At 52.6% G+C, this 18,223-nt stretch overlaps 1 protein-coding gene across 1 annotated transcript; it reads right to left on the bottom strand.

Moving 5' to 3' along the window:
- Positions 1-893: 893 nt before the first annotated feature.
- On the bottom strand, positions 894-16,717 carry TMEM240 (transmembrane protein 240). The gene is made up of 4 exons (XM_050909630.1): positions 16,661-16,717; positions 16,323-16,429; positions 4,245-4,453; positions 894-1,042 (listed from the first exon to the last, which is right to left on the bottom strand). The coding sequence occupies exons 1-4, from the start codon at positions 16,715-16,717 to the stop codon at positions 894-896; spliced, it is 522 nt and encodes a 173-aa protein (XP_050765587.1).
- Positions 16,718-18,223: the final 1,506 nt, after the last annotated feature.

Below are 18,223 nucleotides of genomic sequence, written 5' to 3'. Positions count from 1 at the left end.
GGTGTTTATGCAGCAGAGGGGTATGATCAGGGTGCAAGTCAGATCTAACGCCATTCAACTCAGTACACTTCTCCCCGTGTATCAGGAGCAACTCCTCTCTAGCTTTAGTGAAGAATAACAGCACTGACATCAGCAAGGTACCACCAATATAAAAGTGGTGTAAACCAGGCAGCACCAGCCCTGCTAAATGGACTGATACCTTATAGTACTGTTCCCCTGGTACTAAGATTTCTTGGATTGCTTAAGGCAGGTTTCAGTGTATAGCAATGCAAACAACAAATCAGTTATATATTCCCAGGACTTCCTTCTCCCACAGCAACTCCCCGAACCATGAACCAAAGCAAAAGGGACACTGTGCCTTCACAACCAGCTGGCAGCAGTCCCCATCCAAACCTGTGACCAGCCAAGCCATTCTAGCAACGGAAGGAACAGAGCAGAGCAAAACCAAGCCAAAGGACCAAAGAAACGGGGGCTTGAGCTCTTGGATGAGAAACTCTGCATCTTCTTCATGTTGTCCCACCTCCGTACCCTTGGCCAACATTCCCTGTAGGGTAGCTGGATGTGCAGGACAGCCGTGAATGCCAGGAGAAGGGGGTTGAAAGTATAATGCAAATCTCTTTTCTCTTTTTTGTTTGTTTTTGTTTGTCTGCTTTTTACATATATACACAAGTCTGACAATAAAATGTGGAACACAGTGCAATGTCTTGGCTGCGTAGCATCCAGGACTGGCTTAGTTGTGCATCGTGGTGTGCCCCAGGGACACACAGGATGGGTAAGTAAAATTGTGTCCTCGGCTGTCTTCCATAGAGGAGCAAACTAGTAGCTGTTCCCCTGGAAGAAGAGCAAAGTCCTTTTTAAAACCTCACTGCAGTCTCTGGAGGGGAAGGCATTCCTCAGAGGTGCCGTGGGCTAGGGTGCCCATTATGGTACAGCTTCTGTTTGATGTGCACCATGTTCCCAGTTGCCTCCTCGTACTGCCTGTGATGACGTTTTCTGAACTCCTTTAAGTTACAAAATTTTGGAATCCAAGACCAGGAATTGTCTGGAAGGCAGAAAGGAGAAGGAAGATGAGATATTACAGGAATGGTGAGACCCGTGTTCTCCTGCAATCAGGCACACGTTACGGCCTTGGCAAGACCACCCTTGAGGCTCCCCTTCAGACCACACTTGTTCCCCAGCCAGACTTCATCCCTTGGCTGTAGGCACAGCACTGCCCGCTCCTCTCCCAGACGTGCACCGGCCTGTGCCCTGAACACAACCAGCAGATACCCACCCCTGAGCAGACAGCAGAACACACCTTGGTTGTGCCTGCTATAGGAACAGCTTGTTTCAAGAGAGGCACAGACAGGCTGCACTGGCCCATCACGACAGTGAGGGTGGGAGTTAGAAGAGGCAAACTCCGGCTTTCTACTCTTGGTAGGAACCAACTCCTTGTGATGAGCCCTATCCTCCAGCCCTCCTGGTGCCTTTTACGCTCCAAATGTCAGGCTAGCAGTATGGGCAAGATTCAGCAAAGGCAGTAACCTCATACTGATCTCTGCTAATCTCTGTAGCTAGCAGGGGACCAAGCTGCTAGGGAAACAGCAGCACACTGCTGCCGCTGCATACGTATCATCCCTGTTCAATCCTGGCTCTTTTCTTCTGTCTTCTGAAATGTTGGCCAATTTCACGCAACGTCAGCCCAAGCCACTTTCTGCCCCACAGCCAGTCTAGGCTGGACAGCGTCATTTTTTTGTCCAGTGTTTCAGCTCTCAGCCCATGAACCTTTCCCTGTAGCAATGTTTCAGCTGCCATTCAGTTTCATGAGAGCTTTGGGTCATTCCACCCAGAAATAGGCATAGCCCAGCCCCACAAAGGAGAATTTGAAAGTCTCAGAGAACGACAGATTGCATAAAGTTGAATTATTGCAACTAGCATGAGGTGTTATGGGACTGCTCTGACCAGCACTGCAGCTACTATGAAGCGCAATCTGATGTCTGAGTTTCTGTAGAATATTTTCTATTTTAAGAAATCTCTTCTGTCTGGAAGGAGCTATAGGTTAGTCTAATAGACCAAAATTTAAGCTGATCAGGCCACAATGTGACATTGAGTCATTGCTAAGTGGTACTCACGTATTTCAGGGAGGGCTCTACATTCCGTACCAGTACAGTATTTTGTATTACCCCTACCCCTATGTTTCATAGTCACAGGCCCCATTTCTTTCTTTAGAAGGAAATTTTAGCTTAGGTACTCGTTCAACAAAGACATAGGTATCCTTTCTGCTTATTGCCTTTAAAATGACTAGATTTGCATAGTTGATTTGAATGAACAGGAAATACCTAAAAGCTCAGGGTTCATTATTTTGCTCCAAATTCCCCAGTGATTTTTCAGCCTGTCTTTAGTGAAGCGTACTCAGCATAGCACACAAATGCACTGTTTTCTCTTTGGACAGAACAGTTCAAGGCATGTAAAAACCTTTACTGGAAAGAGACATCATCTCCCATTGCACGGTATACACTGGAAACCTCACCTACAGATTAGATGAGGAGGGCTTCCAGGGTCTCTTCTACCACACATTTGATTGTGAGGACACAAGGTTGTTAACAGAGCCAGGAACAGTGCAAGCACACAGCTGTGGAACAACCAACCTAGTTTAAGAGCAGCCTGGTCCTGTGTGGCTGGTGCGACGGCACTAAGACGGCACTAAGAGACAATGTCGCAGGCCAGAGTGGGTGTCAGCCTTCTGCATCAAGAAAGGGGCACTGCCAATGGTGTTGCTAAGGGAAGAAAAAGCTGGGTGCAAAGTGATACTGCATCTGCGCATTGTATTGCACCGTTGGCCAACCCCTTCTTAAAGCCTTAGAATATGCATACACAGGGAGAAAAAAAAATGAAAGAAAAAAGATCGTTCAGCTTAAATACTAAATTAATTACTAGCATTAGCCTTAATTACTAAAAATAAAAATCTATGTAGTATCCATTCACAAGAAGGTAGGTTAGATGGCGATACCATGTCTGTAGCTCACCGCTCTGTAACGAAAGGCAACAGCTCTGGAGAACAATATTGCTGTACTCACTATAGCATCTCACCCAAGGATAGCTCTTGCCAGCCCTGCTGACTTCATGAGCACTGATGAGATCACGGCCACAGGTGGTCTGATCAAAACCAGGTGTCACGGCCTCAAGATTGGCTCAGTACCTTGGATCGCACTGGAAACTCTGACAATTAGCCTTCTGCTTGGGAAACGACAGCAACACAGCCTCAAGAGAGTCCTGATTCAGAAACTGCTCAAGCAGGCTGCTGGGGATTTGGGAAGACTAATGAGAAATTAGTATCATTTTGATCTGAGTTTTTAGAAAGAGATAGTCCACTTCCCTAATTAGAATTTTTACAGGTTTACAGATGATTCTTTCTCTTGCTCACTCTCCTTTTCCTCTGAGCTGTAATTTAACAGACACCATCCATCAAGAGTTAGAGAGACTGAGACTTGTAGGTACACTGTTATGGAATTTCAAGTCATTCACTATTTTAATAATCTTTCTGTCTTTTTTCCCCTCCAACAATTAAAGTCCATAGGATGCCCATGCTGAGAGAGCAAAGAGGGGCAGAGAGGGCCTCTGAAGGAGTGTCTGTTGGTCATTCTCAGGATGTTAGTTCAGGATTCTAAGCTAACTGGTCCAAAGACTAACTAGTATGGCTAACACTTTTCCCTGTGGGGCTGATGTCACTGCTGAAAAAACGTGACACATCTGGAACAGCAATGAGGATGGGGAAACCTCAGCTGATGTGTCCCTGACACAACACAGAAATGTCTGTCATTGTCATCACATTGTCACAAGTTTATACAAACAAGAGGCTGCACTCCATAAGCATGTGCCTGGCTGCAAATTATATGCACAGAAAAATCCAGATTTCAGGGAAGTTTTGTCTGGCCTGAAAATATTCTGCCCACATGTGCAGACATGCAACCACCATCTGCCAGCCTGCCTACGGGTAAACATGTTGCTTTCCATCAAACGCCCCTTTGCACCAACACATACTTTACACTTTCCAAAGCAGAGCCCTCAAGGCTAGGATTCTCAGCTGGCTATTTCCACGTAAACATTCCTGCTTGTATAAAGAGGGCTGGGATATGGCTGGTCAGGCCTGTGCCAAATCCACATGGAACAAACGCTGCAAGACTGTTGACCTCCCTCTCCACCAGCCTCAGAGGACAGGGCAAGGGGTTGAGGAAAGAGAAGGGAGCCCATGAGGCTGCACTTACCATACCGTCGGCTAGTTCTCCAGGCTCGCACTGCATAATGGAGAACCCCATCCATCCACACCAGAAACCAGCTTATACAAAAGCCCAGCAAAAGTCCCAGCATCAGATCAATCTCTTGCTTGGTTACATTGTCAGTCACAAAGTAATTCTCCGAGGAGTCCACCACTGACTGATCCCCATCATATGGAATAACATAATGGACATGATGCCTGTTGCAGGGAACAGAAACAGGGAAAAGCATCAGTGGAGAAGAGCAGAGTACGTTTTCCATCCAGCGCCTGCTCTTGTGGCCAGGGGCTGGTTTAACACCATTCCGTCAAGTTTCTACCAACATCCCTGGGAGCAGAAGTGCTGTTTTGGCTTTTTGTGCTTATGGCAGCAGAGGAATTGGCAGAGAGCAAAGTAGAAAAGTATAGAAACCCGAACCCATGCCTGGAACTTGTGTTGCATTCCTGACACAGGCTCTCTGTGCCTAAGTTCGTCGTCTGTAAAACAAGATAATATTAAGGACAGCATGAGGTTGGAGTGGTCACCTCCCAGAGACGTAAAGGGCACTACTGCGTTCATGTTCGCAGTCGGAGGTCAGTAACACTTTGCTCCTGTGAGTACACACAGTTTGAGAGTGTAGCCCTGCAAGTGCAATCATAAGCTACCACTTCACAGGAGTTAGAGAACTCCTCTGCTATGCAGTACTGCCAGTGCTAGCAGCTTCATGGCACCTCTCCAGAGGTGTGCTGTTTTGCTTAATGTCCCATCTCTCAGAGTAAAATGAGAATTGTATCTTTCACATATTAGAGCAGAGCATGTTTACAGCCATGGAGGAAGTACTTGAAAGCATGCCTTGAATTCATCCTCAGACAGCAGATGGCAGAGACCCTGCAGCGTATCACTCCTGGAAAAGCCATGCAAGCTCTAAGACCGTCTCAGGTTCTCTTACTGCATGACTGGAGTGGTTTGGGATGCGGGGTCTCCCTCACCCTCCTCAAGGAAGAGGCAGCAATTACTGCCTGTAGCAGATAGCAAGAAATCTTTCTCAGCACAGGAGCAGCCAGCAAACCTCCCCTTAGTGCCCCGAATGCCGCCTGGGGTAAACGGCAGCTGCAGCTGAATCTCACAGCTCCCTCCTGCAGCACTCTGGCTCAGGAAGGTCTCCCAGCCTGACCCTGCTGGGTGCAGGATCTGCCAGCACCCTGCAGCCTGCCTCCCATCTCATCCCACCATTCATCATTTGCTGGGAACATGGCCAGAGGCCTGGCCTGACCTTGCATTGTAGCCAGTCTCCAAAAAAAGCCACCAGCTTAGTGCTGTCCCCAAACAGCACAGCATGGAAGTGCAGCAGGTGCCCTGCCTCCCAACATGCACGACGGCATGCAGCAGGGAGGGCTGCTGTGCCACAGGCTGCCAGCCTCCTTAGAGGGAAAGCATGGACTCTGGAGCTTTCAGAGACTTACGTCTTTCTCAGCGGTTCTGGAGAGCCTGGCCCCATGCCTTTATGCCAGAAGGGCGATTGAGTTCATTTGTGCAATGAGATGATGGAGATCAAGCTTGGAATGATGCTGAACTGCTTGAAAGACCCTGGTTAACTTGGGAAAAGCAGGAAAATGGCAGGGATGGAGTGGGGGAGTTGTAGAGTAGAAAAAATAAGGCGGATCCGTGGGGGCTTAATGGGAGGGGACCAGTTGTGACAGGTGAGCTGAGCATGTGGGACAGGAGGATCCCAGATGACAGGGGATGCAGGATGCAAAGCAAAACTGGAAGCAAGCTGCTCTGGAGCCTCTGTATCTGCTTTAAATGGCTCTTAACCTTCCCTGAGAGCAGCCAGGAGCCATGAGGCTGCCCAGGCTCTCTGCTTAGCCATCCTGCCTCCTCCCACTGCCTGTTTTAGAGGCAGGCACTGCTTGGGCAGGTGCTGTGACGGCTGCCAGGGAGCCCAGGAATAGCCAGCCAGCCACAGTGAGGTGTGCTCAGCAGCCCCACGTGCCTGCTAGCACTGCTGAGGTTGCATGCATCAGACCACCACAACAGTTCTGGCACTGCAGCACAGATGCATCACCAGTGCTCCCAGCTCAAGGCCAGGGCACAGTTCCACGGGCTGTCCCCAGCATTGCCCACCACCACCCTCACCAGCATCACCTACACTCACGTCCCTCCCAGATCCATGGACCCAGCCCTGCTCCCACATGCAGGAGAGGAGGCAATCGCTGGAGGCCTCTGAATATGCATGAGGTGCAGGTTGCTCAATAATCATGCCTGAGAAACGTCCAAATATTTACACAAACAAACCTCCACTCAAAGGAACCTACTGAAAACAGCCCTAATCTCAGCAATGACTTAATGGAGGCCACCTGCACCAGAGGCACCAGCTCCTGGCAGATCAAGGCATGTAGGGCTGGTGTAGACCCTGGTGCCATGGCATGTGGGGGGTGGAAAAGGCTGTGTGGATTGAAAGCCCATCTAGCCACGGTCCTGCTGTCTAGTGCTGCTCCCCATTTGCATTCAGCAAAGGCCCCAGTACTAGGGACCAGACTGGGGCAGCAGCAGAAAGGAGATGCATCCAGGCCAGCTCTGATGGCAGCTCAAAGTGACCTCAGAGGCTAAGGGCAGGCCCTGCTCATGCCTCCTCTCGCTGGTTGGTTTGTAACCAGAGATTTTTTCCCTCATTTGGCTAGGGAAAATCTAGGGGGCAGACGGTGTGTGAGGGAGGGCTCCCAAAAAGGAAGCTCTTATTCATGAATGGGAGGGCTCCCATTAATTCCGTGAACACAGCCAAGCAGCTTTGCAGAAGGGGAAAAGGCAAGCCTCACACATACCTCCCATGTGCCATGCTTCCCCAGTCACTGCCAAGGATACCTGGCAGGTCCTTAACTTACTCCCTTTTGCTTCTTGCAGTACAGAAACAGCCTAAAGGCTGAGTCCACAAACACCTCCAGAAACCTAGACTCCTTGAAATGATCAAGAACTTGAGTGCCTCAGCAGGAGCTGGTATGTATCTCCTCTGTATCATCGTGTCACAGCCCACAGGGCTATCTAAAGCCTCCCCATACAGAGCATCACTAACACGTAGCCATCTCTGGGGCTGAGAGAAGCAAAACTTCCCAGACACATCAAGGACAGACCCATTCCTAGGAAGTGAGTGCAGACCTCTCTCTACACATGAGGTGGTTTTCACAGAGGTCTCAAGCCCTGTACCAGAAGAAAGTCCTGGAGTACACTCCTCCCACTGCCAAACTTCTTTCAGCGCACGCATGCACGCACACACACACGACACGGCACGGCACTCTCCTCATGTGCTTCACAACAGGTTTTTCCTACCACACAGTCTGCTTTCTTCACAGCTCTTGTTCTCTGCTTGCAGGGCACTGAGGGAAGGAACACAGTCACCTCTTCCCTGCCTTGTCCCTCTTCTCAGTGCAGACTGACTCTGCACACTGCAGTGGGATCTCCTCCAGCTCTCCTAGCTTCCTCTGGTCATCACTGGGCTGAACGGCACCTTGGGGGCAGCAGTAAGGGCCTGACACTCCTTTTGTGTTTGCAGCTCCCTTTCCATGTGTAGGGGACTGTCCCCAAAGCCCAGTGATTTCAGAGTCCAGACTCAGAGGTAAAGTCCCTGTTTCTGCCCTGTAGCTTCCATAAAATCACAGAATCACAGAATGGCTGAGGTTGGAAAGGACCTCTGGAGGTCATCTGGTCCAACCCCCTGCTCAACCAGGGCCACCCAGAGCCAGTTGCCCAGGACCATGCAGCATTTAAATATCGCCAAGGAGGGAGACCACAACCTCTCTCAGCAACCTGTCCCAGGGCTCAGTCACCCTCACAGTGAAAAAGTGTTTCCTGATGTTCAAGCAGATCCTCCTGTGTTTCAGTTTGTGCCCATTGCCTCTGGTCCTGTCGCTGGGCACCACTGCAAAGAGCCTGGCTCTGCCTTCTTTATGTCCTCCCTTCATGTATTGATATACATTGATAAGATCCTCCCTGAGCCTTCTCTTCTCCAGGCTCCACAGCACAATGAGTCTAGGTATGGAGGTCATTTAGATCTAGAGGGTGCAGATGGAGTGGGGCAGACAGAAAGACAACATAACCAGCTCTGAGGTGCAACTGAAGTTGGCAACAACTATTTTCAACACAGCCTCTCTAATGTGACTGCACCAACATCTCTGCATACCCGTGAGAGCCATAAGAAGCATCTCAGACAGACAACAGAGGGAGAAAGCTCCAGGAAAGGATGGCTGGCTAACCCTTTCTCACTGTTCATGTGTGGACTGGGGCTGGGCACACAAAGTGACCATTGGTTTCCAGCATTCCATAAGGAGGGATTCAGTCCTCACAGTATCCCTGTGCCAGCCCTTTGCCTTGTACAGCCTGAAGTGTTGTGGAACTGTCGTGCCCAGGGGAGAAAGGAGTCAGTCCTGTTGTATGGTGAGCCACCGGTAAGTCCAAAGGCGATTCATGGGAGGCAAAATTCAAGAGAAAGCAAAAACTTTGACCTATCTAGATTTGGCAACTTAATTTTCCAAGTATCAGAAATCAAAGTTGGATCCCAGGTGCAAATTTCCTTAAAAGAAAAGCCTCCTGTCACTAAAGCACCCCAGGAAAGCACTTGAGGCCCTGCACTGCTACCTTCCAGGCAGCTTTTGGGAGCCCTGAGTTACCAGAGTAGTTCTATGCAGTGGAGATGACAGTGCTAGGTTTCCACTCTGCAGAGTTTTCTGGAAGGGGTTTAGCAAGTTTCAGGGAAGATGAATTTTTCCTGTTAGCGCAACAGTTGGGAGATCTGGGCTGCAGGGATTTTTGTGCTTTATTTTGGCTTAACAGGATTGAGTTGTGCCGCTGAGATGGGGAGGAGAACAGGGACAGACCCCCAGAAGCTTTCTGTTGCAGCTCAAGTCCTTGGGGATGTTACAGGAGTGATTCAGAAACACTGGCACACCAGCACAGCACATTATTAATAGTGCGCAAAGGTCCAGGGTCCCCACCACATATCAAGGGAACTGGAAACTGGAACATGGCCTGGATGGCTCTGGGGGCTGGATCCAGTGAGGGAATGTATCACCTCTAAGCTGAGCATAATGTGGGTGCAGCAAGCCACCACCAGCTCCATGCCAGTGCACTTCCAGGGAGGGCAGACAGTGCTGAAGACCAGGTTCTGGCAGGGCAGCTCCTCAGAGCAAATGCTTTTGGCCAAACCTTGTTTTCAGAAAGACGGCCATCCAGGGGCTGACATAACCCTCCAGCCAGTGCCTGTTTCACCAACCAAAGACCTTTGAGAAGAGATGAAAATCTCCTTCAACCTTGCATCACCTTAGCCAGCAGTCAGACAACTGATGTGGGTCGTCAGTCACCTCAGCTGTGAGAGAGCTGTCACAAAGTACATGTGGTCCTCAAAAGAGAAACCTATGTCCTGACCATGTTTCTTTACAAGAAAAAGATGTACCAAATAACCTGAGGGCCAATTCCTGGGCAGTTCAAGCTCGTATCAGTTGTCACAACAGATCCAGGCCAAATTATTTCTACTAGGTTAATCATGTGCCACCTTCCTTCATATGTCATGCACTTTCAGCCACACCTAACAACCATGCCCACCCTTGATGTAGTGGAGCTTCCACAGGAAGCAGATGTAATTGTAGGAAAAGAAACATAACCACACTTCAGGCCAGAAACACCCTGGAAAGCAGGAGGGTCTGGTGATTGCCAGCAGCTGCTCTCCTGAAGCAAGTGAGAGACTGGATTTGCTGATCTGTCCCCAGCTAGACAGCACCCAGCTCAGGTGAGAAACTGAAGCTGCTGGACAAAGGGAGCACAGTGTTTGTGTCTGTGCATGTGTGCTTGAGCTTTAGCATCCCTGTCCCCTTTCCCAGTCTTTGTGACAAAGGGGGAAGACCTCCTCTCCTCCCTCCCAGGGCAAGCAGTGCAGCAGGCTGGAGCAGAGCCTTGGCCAGCATGGCTGGGAAGTTTCACTACAGAGCTGCCCAAAGCGCTATTGTCCCTTCCAGTGACCTTGCGTGTGTGCTGGCTGCTGCAGCCAAAGCACAGCACGGGAGCCTTTAAAAAAGCGCCACTGATCTGTCATTTTAAATGCAAAGAGCCCATCACTGCCTCTACGCTTTCCACCTCGCCCCTCCGCTGGGGATGTCGGCACGCTGATGCTCTGGCTCAGCTTGGCTCCCTCCTGGGCAGGTGTCAGTCTTAGTCGGTAGCAGACATGTCACATCTCCCAGGCTCATGCTGCAGCTGTCACAACCTGGCTGGACTGACCCAGTCCCCATCTCCAGCTGCAGCAGGATTTGGGGGAACGTGGCTTATCCTGCCTTGCTGGCCAGCCCCCCAGGCACAGCCACCAAGGCATGCTGTACAGGGGCTGCAAGCAGAGCTAGAGGGAGGCAAAGAGCCTCCCTGTTCTGCATCCCTGTCTGACCTTGCAGCCTCTCCCCAAACGTGCCAAACAGCCCAGCGCCTCTCAGAGCCGTTGCCAGCAAAGCCAGTCTGCAGACCAGTGTGGATGGCACCATTGCACAGGTGAAAACATCTCCCTGGGACCCTTCACACTGTAGCAGCTACCAGAAGCCCAAGAAAGGCCTGGTGGTCTCCAGCACTAGGCAACGAGCACTCCCAGCCTCCCAGCACATCTACAGAGGATCTGGGGACAGAGAGGTTTAACGACTTTCCCAGAGTGGCTGGGAAAGGAGCAAACAGAGCAAAAATGTACTCTCTGTGTACCTCCTGACAGCAGTGCTGCGAGCCTGGGACAAGCATTGGCCTGTCCCTCCTCTGAGTGTGGAGGGAAGCATTTGGTCCCTCACAGACAGAGCCCAGTGAGCAGCATTATTTGAACCCGTAGCCTTGCCCTGAGACTTTCCCTCCTGGATCAGAGCCTAGTGAGAGCAGGACTGAAGTATCCCTCAAACAGGAAGAGCTGACCTGAGGGTTGGCCAGGCCCCCAGCTCTGCTGCAGGGTGTTGGGATTCAGGTAAGGCTGACACTCCTCTCAGTTCTTTCTAACCCCATTCATGGCGAGAGACTTTGCCTGGGAGGGAAAGACACACCCAAGGTCACTCAGAAGGTCAATGGCAAGGAGAATACATGCCAGAGCTCCCAAGGTCCCTGTCCTTTCCCAGACGGGGAACTTCCAAGCCCCCCAGGCTGTTTTGACGGGTCCTTGTTCCATGCAGGTGTCATCTGTTCTCTCCAACTCACCCTGCCTCCACGGACACCTTTTGGTGTTTTTCCTTTGCATGACATCACCCAGCTCCTGATCTGCTGCCAGCTCTCTGCTTCCAGAGAGGACCCTTTACTGGCTGGGACAAAGACATTCGGACTGGGGCAGTGCTACACTTCTGCAGTCCTCCATAGCCCTGCTCTCTCCTGGGAATAGGTACATCCCAAGGAGGTAGGACCAGAGGGGCTGGGCTGCCTGCCTGCAAGCAGGCCCCCAAACAGTGATTTGGACAGCCTGAGTATCTCCACATGCTGAGGACAGAGAGTGCCAAGCTCCCCCAGGGATCTGCTCCAGCAGGCACATTCCTGCATGGCATCAACAGGAGCCAGCAGGAGTGTAAATGTGGCTGTCACCCCTTCTTCCTCCAGCAAGAAGGCAGATGTTAAGAGAGGAACAGTCCCTGTCATACCACGCATGTCTGTGCGGGCTCAGTATCAGCACCAGGCGCCAGGGCCAGCCCTGTCTCTCTGCTGATGTTCTCACTCCACGCACCATCACTACACCAGCTTCCCTTCCCAGGCAACTGGCAGGACTGTTTTCCCACTGAACAGCTGCAGAAGGACTTTGAATGGCCTCAGGGGTTCTGGCAGCTTTGCCCTCCTTGGCTCTAGTGCTGCCGGTAGGGCAGCCGAGTGGGAAAGCAACAGTCCAGCCTAACAGCGATACCCCACCTGCACAGATGAGCACATCTGCTCCCACTCACAGCCCAGAGGACTATCCATCTCAGCTCTCAGAGCAGGACCGCTCCTATGACAAAGGCACGGTCCAGCCCAGGCTCACTCAAACTGAAAAGAGTGGCTCGGTGGATGTTGCCACATAACTGACTGCAAATATGCATCAGCCTTGACCACCTCTTTCTTTGCACTGGGCAGGGGAGAAAGGCAGCTTGCATGTGCAACTCCAGACAGCATTACCTCCCAGCACCAGCCAGCCATGGGGTCCAGTCCCTGCAGCCACAGGCAGTCACTGAAAACTTTGCACAACACAGCCTTCACAAGCACCTTCTCAGTTCTCCTGTGTCCAGCAAGAGGCCACAACTCCCTTCTGACATCACAGACCTGAAAAGAACCTGCCAGGGCCCAGCATGGCGAGGTCACTCTTGCCTCAACAAATTGCTGCCTTGCTTCTGGCATAAAGTGACAAGCAACAGCTTCAGCCTCCAATAGCCCCAGTGACCCTGACCCCATAGGGATGTGCATAGCAAGGGTGGAGATCAGCCCTAGCAGTGCCAAGTGTCCAGCGTTCAGCAGCGCCTGAAGATGGGGCTGGTTTTCTTCCCCAAATGTCTTGACCCTAGTGACTCTCCCCAGTCACTGCTAACACACCAAGTGCTTAGGAACATGGGAAAAAAACGAAGTATAGTCCCCAGCTGCAGGAAATGAGGCCCTTTCTATGAGGCTAGGGTTGGCAGAGGCCATTTCAGGAAGAAGTGGGCAGGGTGCCATAAGCTAGCACTCCCTTTCACTGGTCCTGGGACCTTCTTGCTACGCCCAGTCCCCCACGGAGAGGAGAACAGGCAGAGTCCAGGGAAAGACACATTGCTGCCCATGAGGAGAGGCCCCAGCCACAGCCTCCATGCAACCTGAAGAGCTCTTTGAGGAGACAGCCAGAACAGTCTGCCCTGCTGGCCATGCACCCAGCAACTCTGATGAGCCTAGAGCCACCAAAATGTGGGCAGAGTCTGGGGCACCCCTGGGTATGGCTCGTGCTGCTGCCTGCCAGCCTCCCACCAGAGACCAACACTGGAGGGAGACTCACCATATCCCAGCCGCCCCTCCCTGGGGACCAGAAAGTGTGGACAGAAACAAGTGAGGAGAGGGAGCTGGAAACACAGCCAGGCCCCCATCCCACTGCCAAGGGAGTGGAGATCCAGGCTGCAGATGCACTAGTGACACACGTCTGCCTTTGCCCCCCCTGCCTGCTGTGGTGTGAGCCAGGAGCCAAATGCCCAGGGCTGCCTGCACTCTTCCCAGTGTTCTGGCTGAGAAGGGCACTCTAGCATCAAAGAGCAGCAGGGACAGCCATGGGCTGAAGTCCGGGCTTTTTCCCTGGAGCCTTGCAGGGATGAGGTGGGACATAGAGGCCTGGGAGGGGCAGAGCACGGAGTCCCAAATCCTCTGGCACGCCTGGCTTCAGCTGGCACCCAAGACACACAGTCAGCCCTCGCTGTCCACATCCATCACCAGCGAGGCAACAGTTCCCAGCCCCTCACACTGACATAAGCTCTGTGCAGATTCTGATCCCTTCTGGAGAGCACATCCTGCTGTACACTGGATGCCCAAGGCCAGGTACTCACAGTCCAGCCTCGAGTGCGTAGACATGGTGGACCATTCCTGGGGAAGGGGTCCACTCTGATACCCTGAGGATGGATACAACCAGGATAGGAGAATGGAAGGAAAACATTTCTGAATGAATTAGTTGGTGTGACTGACACTACAACCTAGGCTAGGGCAGAGGGGAAAACAGTAATCGCAGCAGCTCAGCCTATTGCACATCGATCTTTGTTTATTCCAATTCCTCCTTCCCTTCCATTTCTGCAACATTTACTCATTTTCCCCATTCCTCCCTGCAACACACTGAACTGCAGCCAGTTCCCTCCTCCAAGGATTCCCTTTGGTTATTGGCAAATTAAGAGTCCTTTATCAATCCCTGTTACCACTGTTCACAACACGCTCCAGGATGCATCCTTGCCTAGCGCAAGGATGAGCTTATGGCTCATGCTATGTGCACTAAAGGCCTGCACTCAGAGCACTTGGACAGCTGACAAAAAGGACAAACCACGTTCAGCATCACCTGCCTTTCAAATCAGAGAATGCCAGAAACACCGGCATTCAGGCAGCAGGTCAGAGCTCACAGAGAGCAGGTGAGGATCACAGACCAAACCTGAGCATGAGGCCACACAAAGTCCCATAGTACAGGGATGCTTTGTGCAATTGTCTCCTACATCAGCGCATGAACACGTTGAAACCAATGCTCGTGCACAAGAGCCCATGCCCAGGAGCGGAGACTAGTCTGCTATATCTGTTGGCAAGAGCCATTGCTTCTACATACCTAAGGCAACTGGTAAACTTCGGCTTTTTGCCTCCTCTCAGATCCTTGCTTGATAATTTGGAAGCTGTTTTGTGCACTTTCTAAGAAATGACCTAACTATGTCTGGGGAGAGTGCCACGGCTAATTTATCTGCCTCAACAGCATCTCTGCAGACATACAGTTAGAGGAGAGAGGAGTCCCCCTGCCACCTTCTCAGACTTGGGCAGAAGGGACGCTCTGCCAACAACACCAGTGAGACCTGACACTCCTCAGTCGCCCCAGATGATGTTAAAGTCCATTACCAGCAGCCAATTTTCACCACCACTGAACACAGCTCTGACAAGTAAAAAGAAAAATTGGTTGAAGAGGCAGAAGAAAACTCTTAAACTAGCGAAAAACATCAAGACGACTCCAAAAAATTACCTAAGAAAAAGCCAATCCCTGCCAAAAAATGTCAAAGACACTGTGGATATTTCTTGTCCTCAGTCTTCCCAATTGACCTTAACACAGAGGTGCCTGAGGTGCCCAAGGAGCCAGGTATTTAGGATCTGCTTACTAGATCACTCAGGGCCTGGCTGCATTTGGCCCTAGAGGTGTTGCTTGTACCTTCTTTGCTGTTCTGCCACAGGAGTCTGAGGAGGAGCCGTGGGGAGAAAAGTAATGATCACCTTCGGTGAATGAAGCAGAGTGGAAGGGCAAAGCAGTTTCCCTTCATGGAGCTATGCACATCCTAGTTTCAGCTTAGCTTCCACACCAGGGCCACCAGAGGGATGTGACGCCTGGGAGACAGGATGCAGCTGGTTCCAGAGGCAGCTCAAAGAGGAGTAAAGCTCAATCTAAATGTTGGATGTGGCAGGGGAGGGCTCCCCCAGCATGTCCTTTAGTTGGCACAGCCTCATGCTGCTTTACTCCCCCACAGACAAGAAACTCTCCAGCAGGCAGTCAGTAACCAGGCACAGGAGGGGAATGAGGCCTCTAGGAGCGCAGGATAAGGATCACCGACAACAGTCCCATAGAGAAGAGAGAAATTCACCTTCCCAAAACTCAGTCCCCAGGCTCTAGCACAGAGAGCAGCCAAAGCCCAGTTACAAGCTGAGCACCTCAGCGATTACACACGACACAAGAAGTGCTACGTTGTTTAGGAGAATTAAGCACTGCCAAACAGCCATGGAGAGAGGTAGGTATTTGTCCAGTCATAAACTTGTGCACAGCAAAGGCATTACTCCTGGCATAGAGTCCACCCTGACGCTCTCAGCTCACTAAACGCTCCACAAAAGCACAGACCAGCTACCTCAGTGTGCTCTGTCCAGCACCATTACAACTCTCAGGAGAAAAGCCACAGAGAATTAAAAGCTGATCAAAGATTACAAAGCCTCAAAGTGACACTGTCCTAGACAGCAACACTCCTTCCTGGACACAGATCCTCTCGGTTCTCCAAACCCCATGCCGTTTAAGCCACACAACCACCAACTGCAACACCCAGACCACAAACACGCTGAGAAACAACACAGCCCAGTGACAACAAAGGCAAAATGACAAACGTTTTAACGAAAGTTACTCACTTTCCCAGGGCTCGCAGATGCATATACACAAGCACGCACACAAAGGAAAATGGACTTCCAGGCCCACAGAAAACTCTTCTTCTGGAAAAACAAAACCCCCCCTGTGTTCATGCAGGAGCTGCTGAGGAAGGTGAGACACAGCCAGAATGCAAAAATGGTACTCCAGCCAGCAGCACCCTGCTGCTGGCCACCACCTCACTGTGCCTTTCCAATGAGATGAGGTGGGAAGCGACTGGGGGGACAGGTGAGAGAGATCTTATGCAGGTAACTTACCTTCCACAGTTGCAGTGGCAAACTCGGTCTTCCCCTCTCAGATGCGGTAAGATGTAATTGTGAAATCTGTCCAACAACGCATTCATGTCCATCAAGCAAGCTATTGCCTGTAAGAGCCCATAACCAAGGCATCTGGTCAACTCTGGATGATGGAATAAAACATTGACTCTAGTTTGATTGCCAAAGACTGAAGCAGTCATAAAGAAAATAATCTTTGGTGTTTAACGGGGCACACACACATGCACACGCACGCATACACACAGAGGTGCACAGGCTAAGGGACAGTGTGGGGGGGAGGGGGGGGAATGGAGGGGAGGGAAATAAGCAAAATCTCTTACCATAACGATAGAGGCGCCCAGGATCATGAAAATCATGGTGTTTGCATTCATGGACATCAATAGGGAATTGCCAGCGGTCGGGTCCGTCCGCCCCCAGCCCGCGGACAGCGAGCGGCGGCCGCGCTATTCCGCAGAGCTCAGCCCGGGGCGCATCGCGCTCAGTGCCCGCACGCTGCGGTGCGGCGGGGGGCGGCGGGGCGGCGGGGCGCCCCCCGCACACACACACGCACTCCCCCGTGCCGAGGATGCCTCGGGCTCCCTCGCCCTGCCCGTTTTATTTTTTTATTTTTCTAGGACAAATGTGACAGGTAAAAAAAAAAAAAAAAAAAAAAAAAAATCCCCTTCCCCCGGCCTCTCTCCAGCCTCAGCCGAGGAAGGTGCGCCACGTCTCCGGGAGCGGGCACACACCGCCACAAGCACAGCCCTTCATGCAGCAACTGGAAAGCGAGCCAGCCAAAACCGGGGGGGAGGCTGGGGGAGGAGGAGGCAGGCTGCAAAAATCACCCAGTCCGGGGGAGCCTCATTGCATCCTCTTCCCCGACCCTCCCCAAAATCACCCCCCTCCCGATCGGTGCCAAAAAAAAAAAAAAAAAATACCCCAAACCCCAAATCACCCCCCCCCCCCAAAAAAAAAAAACAACCTCCCGGCTCGGGGCTGCGTGTCCCCGCTGCTCGGCTCCGTGCTGGAAGCCCCCGGCCCAGCCCCTCCCGCGCCCGGGTGGCTCCGCGCCGCCGGCTCTGCACGGGGGAGGGATGCGGGATGCAGCGGGGAGATGCGCCCAGGCAGAGCCGGCCGCCCCCTCCCCACCCCGGGCATTTACCTACGTGGGGAGGCGCTGCTCCGAGAGCGGCTCATTGCGAGCGACAGCAGCAGCGACAGCTCTGCGGACCTGCCCTTGCGGGGCTTCCCCCCGCCTCGCAGCCACACGCTTTTCCCGAGCGAAGCCCCGGCAGCAGCGCTTGGCCGCATTTTGAGTCCCACACGCCATCCTCACCCCGCCCTTCCTCCCGCCCGGCGTCGGCCCCGTCCTCCTCGCATCCCGGAGGGGCCACGGGCCCGGCCCCATCCCGCCCTCGGGCACAGCCGGGACCCCCCGACCCGGGCTGGTGCGAAAGCCCGGGGGTGCGGGGGGCGGGCAGGGGGCCACGGCCTCGCCCGCTGCCGGCCGGAGCAGGGGGGTCCGGGGGTGCGGGCACACGGGCACAGCCCGCGGCGGGGTGGGATGGGATGGGAGCCCCGAACTCCGCCGCGCCCCCGCGCTTCCCACGGCGCCTCCCTCTCCGCCAGCCGCTTCCCGCTCGGAGAGCGACGGCCCCTCTGGGGGGGTCTCCCAGCCCTTTGCCCCAGGTCGGCCTGGGTCCTCCTGGGCCCGAGCACCCGCTGGCCCCTATCTCGGGGAAGATGCCTGAAGGGACACCCAAGGCAGGCTGTGGGTGCCCAGCCCGTCTTTGAGCATGCTGGCAACAGAGCTGGGAGCAACTCCCACCTCTGCCGAGTATCTCCCCTGGACTTGGCCCCCTAAGAAAAGCTGGGGTGATGCAGACACAGGAGACCCACTCACT

The sequence above is a fragment of the Gymnogyps californianus genome, chromosome 21 (genome assembly GCF_018139145.2).
Source record: "Gymnogyps californianus isolate 813 chromosome 21, ASM1813914v2, whole genome shotgun sequence".
In the NCBI taxonomy this organism is placed as follows: Eukaryota; Metazoa; Chordata; class Aves; order Accipitriformes; family Cathartidae; genus Gymnogyps; species Gymnogyps californianus.
This window is presented reverse-complemented; position numbering and strand designations above follow the sequence as displayed.